The 17,640-nt window shown below is 39.4% G+C and overlaps 1 protein-coding gene across 5 annotated transcripts in view; it reads left to right on the top strand.

The window, feature by feature from the left end:
- XPOT (exportin for tRNA) overlaps positions 1-17,640 on the top strand; it is a 43,833-nt gene that overhangs the window by 16,009 nt on the left and 10,184 nt on the right. For 4 of the 5 annotated variants that reach the window (XM_036458860.2, XM_036458863.1, XM_036458862.2 and 1 more), the window contains 16 exons: positions 222-406; positions 485-653; positions 5,375-5,650; positions 6,731-6,769; positions 6,879-6,941; positions 7,882-8,006; positions 8,611-8,755; positions 8,904-9,023; positions 9,414-9,508; positions 10,080-10,149; positions 12,125-12,363; positions 13,893-14,178; positions 14,684-14,873; positions 15,428-15,544; positions 15,702-15,817; positions 16,504-16,551. In XM_036458860.2, the coding sequence (XP_036314753.1) occupies positions 222-406; positions 485-653; positions 5,375-5,650; positions 6,731-6,769; positions 6,879-6,941; positions 7,882-8,006; positions 8,611-8,755; positions 8,904-9,023; positions 9,414-9,508; positions 10,080-10,149; positions 12,125-12,363; positions 13,893-14,178; positions 14,684-14,873; positions 15,428-15,544; positions 15,702-15,817; positions 16,504-16,551 (2,283 nt within the window). The remainder of the gene's footprint in view (positions 1-221; positions 407-484; positions 654-5,374; positions 5,651-6,730; positions 6,770-6,878; positions 6,942-7,881; positions 8,007-8,610; positions 8,756-8,903; positions 9,024-9,413; positions 9,509-10,079; positions 10,150-12,124; positions 12,364-13,892; positions 14,179-14,683; positions 14,874-15,427; positions 15,545-15,701; positions 15,818-16,503; positions 16,552-17,640) is intronic. The other variant, XM_036458861.2, reaches the window with a different exon arrangement.

Genomic DNA, 17,640 nt, shown 5'->3' on the forward strand with positions numbered 1-17,640 from the left:
TTGGCACAGAGGAATAGAATGGAAAGAGGAAATAGAAGGAATCACCGGGTATGATTTTAGAGCTGATAAATAGGAAATGTGTTGAAAGTCTGGAAGTTTAGGGGTGAGGTAATCTGTGCAACTATTCAGATGTCAAACATTATTTTGCAAGGTTCTCTGCTTTGATTGCATATAAGGTGTTTTGTTTTGTTTTGTTTTGTTTTGTTTTGTTTTGTTTTTAGGAGGCTCGTAGAAATACTCTAATAAAAGATACCATGAGGGAACAGTGCATTCCAAACTTGGTGGAATCATGGTACCAAATCCTGCAAAATTATCAGTATACTAATTCGGAAGTGACATGTCAGTGCCTTGAAGTAGTTGGGGCTTATGTATCTTGGATAGACTTATCCCTTATAGCCAATGATAGGTAAGTATAAGTCTATTTTTAAAATATTAGCCAGCAAAATACATCAGTTTGAAAACAACCATTTTATTCCATTGTCAGGTTTATAAATATGCTGCTAGGTCATATGTCAATAGAAGTTCTACGGGAGGAAGCATGCGACTGTTTATTTGAAATTGTAAATAAAGGAATGGATCCGGTTGATAAAATGAAACTAGTAGAATCTTTGTGTCAAGTATTGCAGTCTGCTGGGTTTTTCATCATTGACCAGGTCAGTAAATTTATATATAAAGTTTTTTAAATTGTTAGAACAAACTTTCTATAGAATAGGTAGTAATACAGATTAGGTAGTAATTTAAATTACTTTTTCTTCCTTTTTTTTTTTAATCTTTATTGTTCATATTATTATAAAGATTCCTCATTTTTCCCCCCCCACCAGGTTCCCACCCCACCTTCCGCCCCCTCCCCATCCCCCATTGTCCTCATCCATAGGTGCACAGTTTATGTTCAGTCTCTTCCTCCCTCTCTTTCCCCGATAGTAAATCCCTTTTCAGATAGTAAATCAGTTACTTAGCATTTTCTCATATCAATAATACCTCCACATGCCCAATGATACACTTCACACAAAAGACATTTCCAAATAGGTCAACCAGCCTCATCCAGGCCCCACCCAAGGCACTCACAGATCAACACCCCAGCCCAATACTAACTCAACACATCCAGATCTAAGCCTTCATCACTTGATTCAGCAGACCCTCAAGTTCCCACAAAAGTTTCCAGCCATGTCTGAGAGGCAGCCATGGGGGAGGGGCAGGCGAGGAGCGAGCTGTTCCGGGCCTGGCTGCTCTGGGCCTGGCCTCTGTTGCTCTGGTTCGTTCCACAACCAGCTGCTCCGGGTCTGGTCACTGCCGATCCTGACCTAGTTGCTCTGGACTTGGCTGCTGCTGCTCCGGGCCTGGCCGCACCCGACCCGGCTGCTCTGGGCCTGGCTGCTCTGGGCCTGGCCGCTCCCAGCCTGGCATCTGCTGCTCCGGGCCTGGCTGCTCCCAGCCTGGCAGCCGCTTCTTCAGGCCTGGCCGCTCCCAGCCTGGCAGCCGCTTCTCCGGGCCTGGCCGCTCCCAGCCTGGCAGCAGCTGCTCCGGGCCTGGTCGCACCCGACCCGGCTGCTCCGGGCCTGGCCGCTCCTAGCCTGGCAGCCGCTTCTCCAGGCCTGGCCGCTCCCAGCCTGGCAGTGGCTGCTCCGGGCCTGGCCGCACCCGATCTGGCTGCCCCAGGCCTGGCCACTCCCAGCCTGGCAGCCACTGCTCCGAGCCTGGCCGCACCCGACCCGGCTGCTCCGGGCCTGGCCGCTCCCAGCCTGGCAGCCACTGCTCCGGGCCTGGCCGCTCCCAGCCTGGCAGCTGCTGCTCTGGGCCTGGCCGCACCCAACCCGGCTGCTCTGGGCCCGGCTGCCCCGGGCCCAGCCGCTCCGAGTCTGGCCACTCCCAGCCTGGATGCTCCAGGCTTGGCTACTGCTGTTCTGGGCCTGGCTGCTCCGGGTCTGGGTGTTCCTGGACTGGCCACCCTGGGCTTGGCCGCCTCTGCCTCAGGCCTGGCTGCCACTGCCCCAGGTCTGGCTGCTCCAGTGCTGGCTGTTGATGCTCTGGTTCTGGCTGCTGCTGCTCTGGGGCCTGGCCGTTGCTGCTCTGGGCCCGGCTGCCACTGCCTTGTGCCAGGCCACTCTAGGCCTGGCCGCCGCTGTTCCAACATTCTGTCCTTTTTTTTTTAAACGCATTTATGTTGCAATGTTGGCTGGTGAGTTGAGTTCTGACTTAGACTTTGATTTTTCAAGATCTTCGTTGTATTCTTTCTTAAGTAATTTTACTATCTTTTGCTCTCACTTGATTTCTTCACATTGAGAACTTCTTTGGTTTCTTCCTCCTTGCCCTGGGAGCTCAGCAGGTTGGCCTGTGGCACCCCTTTGTTCTCCGCGGGCTCCTGCGCTGCTTCAGCCTGTTTCAGGGGTCGGCGCCGCCCATGAAGCAGCCCCCGGCCTTGGCTCTGTGGCCCGCGCTCAGCGGTCGAAGGCTCAGGGGCACCCCCCCCAGGGGCCCCATTGCCCGGCTCCCTGCCGGCGCCCGGCTGGCTGGTGCCCGGCTGGCCAGTGTCCGGCAGGGGCTCCTGCTCCTTGTCGTGTTCCTCCAGTCTGAAGCTTTTTTTTCTCTTTCCCGCTAGGGGAGTCTAGGATCAGAGTCAACAGACTGTCCTCTGCATGCAGTGTGCGCGACTCTGGGGGCTCCGCTTTTCGCCGCTCCCCTGGGATTCCGCCTCACAGCCCCGTCTCCTCCTGCCTGAGCCTGGGTCTACAGGGTCTGGCCTAGGACTCTGGTTCAGAGCAGTCGAAACTGGGGCCCAACACGGCCGGGGCTCCTGTTTCCTTCCCTCCAGGGCAATCCCGCATCAGAGTCAACATTCCTTCCCTTGCAAGCAATGTGCGCGACTCCGGGGGCTCAGCCTTTCGCCGCTCTCCCAGGACTCCACCTCACAGCCCCGTCTCCCTCTGCTTGAGCTTGGGTCTCCAGGGATTGGCCTAGAACTGGGGTTCAGAGCAGTCCAGACTGAGGCTCAGCGCCGCCGGAGGCTTTGTTTCTTCCGGCTAGGGTAATCCAGCATCAGAGTCAACATTCAGTCCTCTGCGCGCAATGTGCGCGCGACTCTGGGGGCCCTGCTTTTCGCTGCTCCCCTGGGATTCCGCCTCACAGCCCCGTCTCCCCCTGCCGGAGCCTGGGTCCCCAGGGTCTGGCCCATAACTGGGGCTCAGCGCTGCCGGTTTGGGGGTTCAGCCCAGGCTGGGGGTTTTATTTCCTTCCTGCTAGGGAACGCCAGCAGCACCCAGCCCTCTCCTCCTCTCCGGCTGTGACCTTTCCGCGCACGTGCGTGCGAGCGCGCAACATGTCTCCGTACCTTAGGCTTTTTTTCAGCTCCTCTGATTTTCCTTCTGGTTTTCTCTTTCCTTCTTGTTGTAGAATTTTCAGTCAGTCGACTACCTGTAGCTCTGGGCAATGTCCACTCTACATTTTAGTTGTATTCTTGTTGTGTGCTACTGCGGTTAGATGTCTACCCGAGCAGCCATCTTGGATCCTCTCTCTTCCTTTTTTTTTTTTTTTTTTTTTTAATGTTGGAAACTCCCCTTGAGATTATAATAATAAAACACTGCATCGTGAAAGCCATAATATTTCTGTAGCGTTTGTTTTAGGCAATGGATTATACCAGTTCTCAAACTTGAAAATCTGGGATGGTACCTTTGATTGTTTATTTCTAACAAAGTCCTGGGTGATGCTGATACTACTGGTCCACAAACCATACTTGTAGCAAGAGACGATATTTACATGACAGTGCATTTTGACCAAAATTAGACTTGGTTATAATTGTTCATTTTCATCGTACTTTTTTTTTTTTTTATAATATATTTTATTGATTTTTCACAGAGAGGAAGGGAGAGGGATAGAGAGTTAGAAACATCGATGAGAGAGAAACATCAACCAGTTGCCTCTTGCACACCCCCCACCGGGGATGTGCCCGCAACCAAGGTACATGCCGTTGACCGGAATCGAACCTGGGACCTTTGAGTCCGCAGGCCGACGCTCTATCCACTGAGCCAAACCGGTTTCGGCTTCATCATACTTTTGACTACTTATTTGAGTTGTTAGAATTTAATTCCAACAGTTTTGAGTGTGGTAAATTATTAATTTAGATGCATAATTGATAAGTTTTAATTTTAATTTTTCCTATGATAGTGATAAAAAATTACTAAGAAATCATTTTGCTGATATGTTATTAGCATAGCTCTAGTGTTTTCCTTGCTGACAAACAGTATTGTTTTCTTATACTGCTAATAATTGGTTTATTTAGTCCCCGGTAAAAGACCTAAAATAATGAAATTAAAAATATATTCCTATAGGAGAATATTATAAGGATAATTAATGAAAAATTTTTGAGTTGTGGCTCTAACTGATATGACTTTAGGTAGGTAATTGTAATAGCAGTATCTCTTTGCAGCAATAGTTGAGGCTCAAATTAAACAGTATCAAAAAGGACTGTTGTAAGTTGTTACACATACTTTTACTTTATTATAGCATATTTACTGAATTCAGTAGTTAGAAGATTCAAAAACCTTGCGTCCCTATTTTTAAGCTTTTATAAAGCCAGCAATGTTTACAGTGCTATCATTGTTAAAAACAGTTGCTTTAGCCCTGGCTGGTGTGGCTCTGTTGGTTGAGTGTAGTTCCATGCACTAAAAGGTTGCCAGTTTGATTCCCGGTCAGAGCACATGCCCAGGTTGTAGGGTTTTGGGCATGTTTTGTTTTGTTTTAATATATTTTATTGATTTTAGAGAGGAAGGGAGAGGAAGAGGAAAAGAGAGAGAACCATCAATTGATTGGCTGCCTCCTGCATGATCAGGGATCTAGCCCACAACCTGGGCATATGCCCTGACTGGAAATCAAACTGTGACCTCCCAGTTTATAGATCAAGGCTCAATCACTGAGCTACACAGGCCAGGCTGTGGGTATTTTTTTTAAGTTGCTTTAAAGAGTACTAGTGTATAATAATGGTAGAAGAATTCAAATTCTGAAAATTTCCCAGTCAAAAAGTTAGAATTGTTAAATGTCTAATGTTAGTTTAAAATTGAATCCTATACTTGACACTTGATTTATTCTAAAGCTTAAAGTTTTTCCTCTTACTCTTAGGTGTGTGATTTTATTTATTTTATTTTATTTTATTTTATTATTTTTTAAATATATTTTATTGATTTTTCACAGAGAGGAATTGAGAGGGATAGAGAGTTAGAAACGTCGATGAGGGAGAAACATCGACCAACTGCCTCTTGCACCCCCCTCCCCCCACTGGGGATGTGCCCGCAACCAATGTACATGCCCTTGACCGGAATCGAATCCCGGGACCCTTCATTCCCCAGGCTGACGCTCTTCCACTGAGCCAAACCAGCTTCGGCAGGTGTGTGATTTTAAATTGAGGACTGTCGATTCCTTTCAGGAAGAAGATGTCGACTTCCTTGCCAGATTTTCTAAACTGGTAAATGGAATGGGACAGTCATTGATAGTTAGCTGGACTAAATTAATTAAGAATGGGGATATCAAGAATGCTCAAGAGGCACTACAAGCTATTGAAACAAAAGTGGCGCTGATGTTGCAGCTACTAATTCATGAGGATGATGATATCTCATCTAACATTATTGGATTTTGTTATGATTATCTTCATATTTTGAAACAAGTAAGTCTTTATTTTAACTTTTTGTCCAGTAGATAATATAGAAGAGTCACAAAGAATTGGAAAATAACAGGAAAATGAAAATAGCCCTAATTTTAACACCTAATGACATTTACTGTTAAATATTAAAGTATTTCCTTTTTCTTTTTAAACCTTTAGCCAGAAAACAGATTTCCAAGTTCTAAAATTCATAAGACTAATAATAGCTTCAGAATTAATGATAGGTTTAGGTTACTTTTTAAAAATTTTTGGATCATATTTAATTCTAAATACAGTAAATATGTTGTTAAACATAGTTTATTACATTAATTAAATATAAATAATCTTTGTATAATTAAAATTTTCCCCCAGAGAATTATTTTCAATAAGAACTTAAAATGTTGAGGGTATTAGCCTTTTTAAGAATTAGTAACTTCTCATTACAACATTAGATGAGAGAATCAGTCTTATTTTATTTATATTGGATTAGTTTAATCAAGTCAAGCTTAAAATAATTTTCTTTCTACACTGAGTTTAGCTTCTGTTTGTATAAATATAACATGTCTCTATGCATACTTTTAGACATTTTTGGCAACGGGGAAAGGTATGAGGAAAGTTCAGGTCACTATTGGTAATCTTGCTGTGTATCTCATAATGGCTTCTTAAGCCTTTTTTGCCTTGTTAAAAACAAGGCAAGATCATACTTTACTGTCCTATAAACGACTTCTTTGCTGAAAACATTATAAGTATCTTTAAAAATCAAATTTATTTATATGTCTTCGCCTGCATATCAAGTTATTTACTAGAAATGGAATTGCTAGATCTTAGGTACATTTTAAATACAGGATGGGACAAAAGTAGGTTTCCAGTTGTGAGTACGCAGAACACAGAATTTATTCTTACGTTATTATTTATTATCGTATTATTTCCCATATGAACAGCTGTAAATGTACTTTGCCCCACCCTGTACAGAAAGGAGCTGCCAAACTTCCCTCCAGAAAAGTTGTGTGCATGTTTTTAAAAATGTTAATCTATTAGAAAAATATTCTGATGAGTAAGTATAACTTTAGGAAACCTAATAAATTATTGCTTACTTTTTAACAGCTTTCAGTGCTCTCGGATCAGCAAAAAGCTAATGTAGAGGTAACTGACTTCTTTTTGCTTCTTTTAAACTGCCTTTAAATATAGCTTAACTTCTAATTTTATGAAATTAAAAGAAGACTGACAAAAGGCATTTTATTCTTAATTATAGGCAATCATGTTGGCCGTAATGAAAAAATTGACTTATGATGAGGAATATAACTTTGAAAATGAGGTAAGAATTTTGCATTGAGGAGAAATCAGTTTTAATTTCATTGATTACTTACATCATGTTAATATTTCAAGTTTTGATATTTTAGAGTCCTTTAAAACAAGCTCTATTTTAAAAATTAGCCTGATTATATTAACTTCAACTTTAAGTAGAATTAATGGAAGCCTCATAATCCTTCACATTTGGTATTTTTTTAAAAAAACATTTCATAGCATTGATCTTCATAAAATATTGACAATATTTTTGGTGATCTTATCTTTATATTTAACAAGAGTGGTAAATTGAGGCCCAGTTGGTGGACCTCAGATTATAAATGTGTATGGGAGAGTGGGAATGAGGTATTTAACAGCCTGGACTTGCTGTGATTAGAAGTCTTGTCTAGGATTGCTAGAGAGTCAGCTTCCCATCAAACACAATGTCATCAGGTGCTTTCTAGTAAATCAGTCACGATGTAATACCGTTTAGTTGTGTGCTAGTGTCCTATTTCTTTCTTTGGGCATTCAAAAACTTTGGACTATTAAAGGATAATGGTGATGATAACCAACACACTGTGTATTTAAAGTGCCAGGCTCATTAAGGTAATAGCTTCTATCATACAATACTACAGTTTTTACAGTGGTAATTGTAATAGCAGTATAAATAAGGTGCTGAAGTACTCACAAAAACCCAATGTGAACCTCTTCTGACTAGATTTTTAACCATAATTTTCTTCCTGTACTGTTTCTTGTTCTGGCTTTCAAGATCTAGGGCTATGTTCAGAAGCACTTATTTGTGAGCAGGAGGGGAAGGTTTAAGCCTCATAAGTTTTCATGTATACCTGAATATTGATGAAATAAATGAAAGTATTAAATTTGTAAGTGCAGAAAACTAACGACAGTTCACCTTGACATGAGTTTTATGGTCTTTTATGTTTTTAAAATGAGAATTTTAAAATCCATCATAGGGTGAAGATGAAGCCATGTTTGTAGAATATAGGAAACAACTGAAGTTATTGTTGGACAGGCTTGCTCAAGTCTCACCAGAATTACTGCTGGCTTCTGTTCGTAGAGTTTTTAGTTCTACACTGCAGTAAGTTTGTTATTGTTTTGGTAACAAGTCATCTCTTTCCTTTTCTCCCTGTGTTGATTTACTATTTTATTAATCTGTGTGACTTATTAAGATTTTATGTGTAGAGTCTAAGACAGTGCACTTATCATCTTGATTTTTCTTGATCTTTGAGAGGAAACACTGCTCTTTAGAACATAAATAATAAAATGGATAGCATCAGTTATTTCTACTTTTTGGTATACATTATATTGCCTGGCAAAGTTAACAATATCTGCCCTAGCTGGTTTGACTCAGTGGATAAGGCATCAGCTAGTGGACTGAAGGGTCTCATATTCGATTCTGATCAAGGGCACATGCCCGGGTTATGGGCCAGATCCCCAGTGAGGGGGGAGGGGGGCGTGCATATGCTGGAGACAGCTAATCAATGACTCTCATCATTGATGTTTCTATCTCTCTCCCTCTCCTTCCTCTCTGAAATCAATAAAAATATATTTTTTAAAAATTAACAGTATCTATGATTCCTTAACAATTTAAAAGGCTTTTGTTGGTGTCTTTTTATCCTTTGCATCACTAATTTTGTATAGAAAGTGTTTGTTCAGATCTCAGTAACATTATGCCTTGTTAGGAATTGGCAGACTACACGATTTATGGAAGTTGAAGTAGCAATAAGATTGCTGTATATGTTGGCAGAAGCTCTTCCAGTATCTCATGGTGCTCACTTCTCGGGTGATGTTTCAAAAGCTAGTGCTTTGCAGGATATGATGAGAACTGTAAGTATACTGAAAATAATTTATTTGAACATAATTTTCTGTTTTCGCTATAAGCTAATGGGAGTTTCTTGTTAGAGTTTGGTATCTGCTAAGAGGGGCATTTTGATGTTACAATAAATAAGGATAAATTTCTTAACTTTTGCTCCAGTTGGTAACATCAGGAGTTAGTTCCTATCAGCATACATCTGTGACTTTGGAGTTCTTCGAAACTGTTGTTAGATATGAAAAGTTTTTCACAGTTGAACCTCAACACATTCCATGTGTACTGGTAAGTAAATATTTTACTTACTCTCAAGTTTTATTATTTTCCCATGTATTTCATTCAGCTAATGAGCAGATAGTATTCTATTTTTCTTTTATAACTTCTTCCACAGCCAGAGGTTCTCAAAAACTCCTTTGTTTGTTTATTCTCAGAAACTCTTGAATGCACTGACACTAATCCCTCTTCCATTAAAAAATTTCTGTCTAATCAGTCACCCAAAATAAGTCCTCTGGGACCTATTCGTGTGTTAAGCAGTTTCCTTGTTATATATAGTATCTGGTTCCTGCCTTCTAGAAGCTAAGAAAAAAATGTTTGATATGGATAAAAGTGTTTCACAACAGTAGCAGCAGGAGTTTTAAATAAGTGCAGCAAGAGTAAAAATGTCTGTTTCTTTAGATGGCTTTCTTAGATCACAGAGGGCTGCGGCATTCCAGTGCAAAAGTACGGAGCAGAACTGCTTACCTGTTTTCTAGATTTGTCAAGTCTCTCAAGTAAGTACGAAATTTCAGCTGTTGTGTTTTATTCTTATATTTAGGATTATTAAATAGAACATATAAATTATCTTCTAAGAGCCTGTGATAGATTTGGTTCTTTCTGTTGTAGGGCATTTTTTTAAAGTATTCCTTTTTTGGATCATGATCTTAGGATTTCTTTTCATTCTCATTAATTTAGTTCATTTATTAAAAAGTGAGTTGTTTGCATATTTGTATATGTGACATTGATCACTAATAACATTATGTAATTAATTAGCCAACAGTTTTATTGCTATGCATCAGTACTATATGGCTTCTTTGAAATTCTAAACAATGTATTTATTGGGAATACATATTTAACCTAACCTGTTTTATATTTTTTATTAGTACTAGTTTTTGGCATGAAAACGTTTCATTCTTAGGCTTATAAGGTTGTAATTTTTAAAAATCATCATTAGTTTTAATCACATATAACTAGCTTAGAACTGAAAAATTTTTTTCTGCCTTAATGGAGGGATTTAGTATTTTTAGAAACTTTTCAAGCACTATTACTTATGTTATTGTGATTTTCCTTTTTGCTTTTATTCAGTAAACAAATGAATCCTTTTATTGAGGATATTCTGAATAGAATACAAGATTTATTAGAGCTTTCTCCACCTGTAAGTATCTATTCTTACAAATTACAGATTTTTAGCACTAATACTTTCATGGGCTTTTTTTAGATGCGGGTGGTGTATGCAAGGGTTAGTTCTGTTTACTAACATGGTTGAGATAGCTATAATAATAAAAGCCTAATGTGCTAATTAGACCAGACATCCTTCTGGATGTCCTTCCAGACGCTGCAGCCGCGGGATTGAGGAATCCGCTATGGCTGTGAGGGAGGGATCCAGGCAGCCGCCTGTGGCTGCGAAGGCCTGCTCTTGCACATATTTCATGCATTGGGGCTCTAGTAGTAAATAAAACAGTAATAGAAGTAGAAAAGAAGCAAGAATTAATGGACAGATTTGACAATGTGAGAAATAATCTGCTTTCTCTATGCTGTTAAATGTTGATGAAGTGTATTATGGAGAAGGAACAATTCAGTTTACAAATTATTTAATAGTATGATCATATTGGGCCTTCTCAGTGACATCTACTATTAGAAGCTTTTCTGTGTTTAATTTTTCAGGCTTAGAATAAAAAAAAAATTTGATGCTGGATATTTTTAATATTTTGGTGTCCATTTCACTAGAAAGATTTAATTTGGGGTACTTCGTAAGCACATCTTGATGGATAGTAGTACATGTTTTTGTTTAAAAAAAATACTGACGTTGACTCAATTTTTTTCCACTTTGAAAAAATATTACTAGAGCTGCCATTTAAAAAGTGTTGAACAAAAATAATACTTTTGTGTGTTTTTTTAAGTAAATACCAGCACTTAGGGTACACAGCTTATGTAATTTCACTGCATGAAAGGTTAGTAGTGGATTATGTGGTTAAATTATCTTTGCCTACACACTAGAAAAGCTGATATATTAAAGTACTTCACCCGGTTATTGCCAGTTTTCTTTGGCAGTTCACAGTGACCCAGTTTTTGGGTACCTTATATTTCTGTAGCTTTTATCTTTGTATTCTCAACTCCTCTGGCATTGATTAGTTTTAGTGGTACTTAAAAAGTGCTTTAGTTATTTCTAAATTGGAAATTTTTTTTTTCAAGAAATGAGAACTTTTTTTTATAATAAAACTATGACATAATTTATCTGATTTTACACAAGGTTTTATATATTTCTTAATAGGGAGCTTGAGTATTGGACCTAAAAGGGCCTCTGATATTTCCCCACACTCCTCTTGGCCTCCCCTACTGCATAAAAAAATAACAAAACTCAATAAAAGTGACCCATATGTGGGATGCCTTCTTATGCCTGAATGAGATCTGATTTTTATTTGCAGTCTTATTTTCTTTCTTTTTTTTCTTTTTTTTAAAATATATTTTATTGATTTTTTACAGAGAGGAAGGGAGAGAGATAGAGAGCCAGAAATGTCGATGAGAGAGAAACATCAACCAGCCGCCTCCTGCATACCCCCTACCGGGGATGTGCCCGCAACCAATGTACATGCCCTTGACCGGAATCAAACCTGGCACCTTTCAGTCTGCAGACCGACGCTCTACCACTGAGCCAAACCGATTTCGGCTGCAGTCTTATTTTCAAACATTTTAAAGTAACAAGTGTTGTGAATGTGCATATGTATTTATTGTGTGGTTTTGGTTGTTATTCAACTCTTAAACACTATTAACTTGTGTGGCCTTTGTACTAACGTTCTAAGTACCTTTGAACATCTGATTTTTAGCCACCTAACAATCTTACAAATAAGAGTTTTACAAGAGAAAACAAAGTAGAAGGTTACTAATTATCTCATGACTATTTGCAAAGTCTTGAAAAGGGAAGAATTAGATCCACAATCTCTTTACCTCTACTTCAGTTTTCTTTCTGTTACATCGTCTTGGGAGAAAATTTGTTTTTATAAGCACTCAGCCTACTTTTTAATAATGAGTGGATGTCATAGATTACGTCTCCTCTCACTTTTGCTCTTACTTTGCTTAAACGAGTGGACCTAAATACAGAAAAACTTCAGTGAGACTAAATTTTATTTTAGGAGAATGGTTACCAGTCTTTGTTGAGCAGCGATGATCAACTATTTATTTATGAGACAGCTGGAGTGCTGATAGTTAATAGTGAATACCCCGCAGAACGGAAGCAAGCGTTAATGAGGAATCTGTTGACTCCACTAATGGAAAAGTTTAAAATTTTGTTAGAAAAATTGATGCTGGCACAAGATGAAGAAAGGCAGGCATCTCTAGCAGACTGTCTCAACCATGCTGTTGGATTTGCCAGGTGAGTTAAAACTATTAAGTCAGTGTCTCTACACAGAAAGGACCATTTATTTGTCTGCATCTTTTAGAATTGGGCACATATCCAAGATCCCATCAGTGTTTCCCAAACTTTTGACATATGTGTACCCCTTCTATAATTTTCGTAACGCTGAGTACCCCTCGTAGGTGCAGCTAAGTATGGTGCAGTGCATATCCCCACCAAACCCCAGTGCAATGTGTACTCCCACCAAACTCTTCCTGTACCCCTAGAGTAGGGGTGTCGAACTCAATCAGAAAAGGGGCCAAAATCTAAAATCCAGCCTAAATCGCGGGCTGAATGGTTTACTGAACAGTCATAAACTGTCATTGTGATGGAAACGCAGCGGAGTGCAGAGATGACAGCGCGGTGCGGGCCACATTGCAAGGCCTGGCGGGACGGATTTGGCCCGTGGGCCTTGTGTTTGACACATGTGCCCTAGAGGGTACACGTACCACACTTTGGGCAACATTGGTCTAGAGAATTATCTAAGCTTTCTTTTCTAAACCTAGTGAATTAGAAGACTTAGCTGAAGAAATGAATAGATTACATAACAATTCTGCATTTCTGTCTTGACAACTGAGTCCTTAACTTTGACTTCTTTGATGTACATTGATTAAGGGGATTAGCTAAAGTGTTTATATATCAACTAGAGGCCCATTGCACAAAGATTCGTGCAATAGGCCTTCCTTCCCCTAGCTGCTGGCACAGGTATTCCTCCAGCACCTGGGACCCAGGTCTTCACTCTGGCCGAAGCCTTCAGTCTTCACTCCAGCCGGACATCCACTCCTGTAGCTCCCTCCGCCTCCCGCCCTTCCCCTAATAGCAGGCATCCCACCTGGCTGCTCTGCGCCAACATGTGCTGCCCAGAGGCATGGAGCAGCTGGGGGGTGGGGTTAATTTGCATTTCTCACTCCTGGGTGTCACGAAGTGACAGTCAATTTGCATGTTTCTTTTTTATTAGTGTAGATTACTAATTGGGAAATCTTGGTGTTCAGTTTTGGTATCTTAAAGAGAAGGTCCTGAGACTTCTTTTTACCTGTTGCATTCTGTTCTGAAGACCACCCAAACTGCTGTTTCTTTCTCTCTACCCATAACGTTTATTGGCAAACAATAACAGCATATAGTAAGTTTTAGTGATTGCTTATTATAAGCTATAGAAAGAAGTTACTCTATGGAATATTTCAATGTAAAAGTTAATATTAGAGAGTTACAGAAATAACTTGATTCTAAAGATTGTTTTCCAAATTTAAATGGGTAGTTTACAGATTATGTAGTAGGAAAGCCGCGTCATAGTAAGTATATTTCCCCCCTCTTTTCTGCATATTTTATCAGTAGGATTTTAATAAACCATTTAGATGGATTCAGATTAGAGGGTTTATAGTAACTACATCTCATTCATTTAGAATTGTCTTACCAGTTTTATAATTTATAATTTGTCATGCATTGTTTTTTTACATCATACACTTTTAAAGAATAGAGTTAAAAATAGTTGCCTTATTTTACTTATCTAGTCGGACCAGCAAAGCTTTCAGTAACAAGCAGACTGTGAAACAATGTGGCTGTTCCGAAGTTTATCTGGACTGTTTACAGACATTCTTGCCAGCTCTGAGTTGTCCCTTACAAAAGGATATTCTCAGAAGTGGAGTTCGCACTTTCCTTCATCGCATGATAATTTGCCTAGAGGAAGAAGTTCTTCCGTTCATCCCATCTGCCTCAGAACACATGCTGAAAGATTGTGAAGCAAAAGACCTTCAGGAGTTCATTCCTCTTATCAACCAGATTACAGCCAAATTTAAGGTACTACATATATTAATATTACATTGTTCCCCAAAAGTATATACATTCACTTTGAATAATTATAAAGGCAGTGCTTATTCAAATATATTTTATTTTCTAAATTGAGCTATCAGTTGTATATTTTGAGGGGAAACCCTACATTTTGACATTTGCCCCGTTGGTTTGTTTTTGTAAATAAGAGTTACTTGTGGGCATGGATTGTGTATTTTTGTCATCCCTAATAATACTCCCTGACACATAGGACATGTTTAATAGATGTTTTAATAAAAACATAGATACATAATCTGTTTTGTGTAGCAGAAGAAAATAATTACTCTCCTGTTTTAGAAAAATAAAAACAGTATTGTGTACTACCTGTCTAAAAAGGTAAATAAAAAACATTGTATAATTTTTCTTTTAAGATTTACTCTTAGCAAACTTTTCAAATATGCAATAAAGGATTATTAAGCTTCGTAACAATTTTCTTACTAGTTTCTAAAGTAGTAGTAATATTTCTTATGTTCAGATACAGGTATCTCCATTTTTACAACAAATGTTCATGCCTCTACTTCATGCAATTTTTGAAGTGTTGCTTCGACCAGCAGAAGAAAATGATCAGTCTGCTGCTTTAGAGAAGCAAATGTTGCGGAGGAGTTACTTTGCTTTCCTGCAAACAGTCACAGGCAGTGGAATGAGCGAAGTCATAGCAAATCAAGGTGGGGATGTGCGTGATGCCTAAATTGTCTGCTGACGTCTTTGTCACAATTATGCATCTATGTGAGCAAGAGCTAATTAAAGTAGACAGTAAACTTTTGGAGTGCTGTTGTATATGGACCCCTACGATGACTGCTCATTGTTTCAAGGAGGAAATTACTTTCAAGTTGAGGGCCTTAAAACTAATTGGTATTCAGTTCCCTTTTTCCTAAAGCAGTATTCTTTAATTGGTTCTTTGGTAACAACAGCATGGTTGTTACTGCCAGAATTGCCTTGACAATTGAGTTTTACTGATCAATTTGCCATTTTCAAATTAAAAATAAATGAGACAGTATAGATCAGTATAGATAATTTTGCAATATAGGAAATCCAGTGGGTAAGAAAACAAGGGAATAGTGATTTTTCAACATTTTATGCTTAAAATTAAGGAGTACAGTTAATAAAATGAGGGAACTTACCAACTCTGTAAATGCTTTTGTCTGGTTACTATATATGCAATGAGAGCTTCAGGTTGCCGTTCCAGTTCTTAAAGTCAAGGCTTTCTTTTCTTTTTCAGGTGTAGAGAATGTAGAAAGAATTCTAGTTACTGTGATTCAAGGAGCAGTCGAATATCCAGATCCAATTGCACAGAAAACATGCTTTATCATCCTTTCCAAGTTGGTAGAACTCTGGGGTAAGATAATTTTTTTAGGCTTTATTCCCTAGCCTGTTTCCTAAGACTCTCAGAAATGAAATGGAACCCTAGCCCTCAAAATAGACAATTTCCCCCAATGATAAATTATAACTGGCTTTCTTTTTATACAAGATGAAAATTTGAATTGTCTTGACAGGTGGTAAAGATGGACCAGTGGGGTTTGCTGACTTTGTTTATAAGCACATTGTCCCTGCATGTTTCCTAGCACCTTTAAAACAAACCTTTGACCTGGCAGATGCACAAACAGTATTGGTAAGCATCCAGGAATTTTTGTTTACCTTGTGTAGATCTTATGTTTTTTAACTCCAAATTGCTTCTTCAATACCAGGTTGATTTTATTTGGTTTCATTGCTTTTTTTTCTTCTTCTAATTTAGTAATTTCAAATTAGGATTCACTTTTAAGAGATTGACGATACCTCTGGAACTTTTGTAGATTCTTACTAAATCCCAAATACTAAAATTGACTATATAAAATCCAGCTCCTACAATTTTAATAACCAAGACTTTCTAGGACCATGAAAGGGCACATACTACCAATAGTCTTTAAAGTTTTATTCTTTTCATATTACTGCTTTCATTCTAAAACTGGTGCTTAATGTTTTTTTTCTCACTATTAAGAGTAACTTTCTCTTCCTTGAATGATGGTTTTCCCAAATCTCATCTTCAGTATGCTTAGTGTTAAGCAGTTGCCTTTTACTCACTTCCCCACAGCCAAGTAAAAGCTAGATTTCAAAATTATAATTCACTACATTGAGACAGCATTTTTGTGTTTTTATATTTTCTATTCAACCTACTTATTCCATCCTTTCCTGCCTTCTTTCTTTAAAGGGTAATGATTTGTGGTCAGGGAAGTAAAAAGAGAAGTTTGATAACCAAGAATTAACTATAACCAATAACCAAGAATTAACTATATTAAATTCTTAAACTTGTTTATACAGGCTTTATCTGAGTGTGCAGTGACACTGAAAACAATTCATCTCAAGCGGGTAAGCTTTGAACCCCATGCTTGTTCATTTTCATATTTACATGTATATATTGTTATGGTTTTAATTGTGTTTGACTTCTTTTCTTTTTTTTGAAAGCTGTATCTTTTTTTTTTTTTTTTTTTTTTCTCTAATGATTTTATTGATTTTCAGAGGGGACGGGAGAGGGAAAGAGAGAAACATCAATGATGAGAGAGAATCATTGATCGGCTGCCTCCTGCACACCCCACCCCCTCAGTTCAGGCAGAACTGAAATTAATGAACTTTAATATAAGAAAGAGCTTTCTCCCGGCCAGTGGTTGAGTGTTAATCCATAAACCAGGAGATCATAATTCAGTTCTGGTCAAGGCACATGCTGGGGTTGCAGGCTGATTCGCCCCATGTGGGCTGTACAGAAGGCAGCTAACAGATGTTATGCTCTCAAATCAATGTTTCTCCCTTTACCTTTCTCAATAAAATAAGGTAAATAAAATCCTATCTAATAAAAGGATAATATACAAATTAACTGTCACTCTGCCCAGTCCCCTCAGCCTCGCTGGAGCCCCAGTCTGGGGCGGGGGGGTGGGGGTGGGGGGCTGCTGCTGAGAACGGGCAGCATGAGCAGTCTGGCAAATACTTGTTCCATTGCTGCAGTGACATCCCGGCCATGGAGGGCCTCTGGGGGCTGGAGGGCGGCCCCGCAGAGCGCACGCCCAGAGAGGAGATGGCGGCTTGCTTGCAGCCTCCGTGGCCAATCACCGGCCCTGAGAGGCAAGGGCAGACCTGCCCACAGCCTCCGAAGCCATTTGCAGGCCCGGAGTAAAATGTTGACAGCAAGTCCTTTCAGTATAATTGGGGCATTAGAGGCCCACAGAATGATCATTTCCTTTCCTATGAAACACATACTCTGACACATTATTTACAATTAAATAAGTTACATATATTTTGACATTTTACAGCCCTGGTAAGTTACATATAATGATCAGCAAAGTGAGAAGATGAAAAGAATTTTTAGGCTTTTAAAAATGTAACTAATTTCTGTTTAGAAGGAAGACACACCAATTCAAAAAATGGTTTTATTGTCCTTTAGGACATTAGCCAGATTGTATCTAA

Source organism: Pipistrellus kuhlii, unplaced genomic scaffold (assembly GCF_014108245.1).
Source record: "Pipistrellus kuhlii isolate mPipKuh1 unplaced genomic scaffold, mPipKuh1.p scaffold_m20_p_3, whole genome shotgun sequence".
NCBI classification, from domain to species: Eukaryota; Metazoa; Chordata; class Mammalia; order Chiroptera; family Vespertilionidae; genus Pipistrellus; species Pipistrellus kuhlii.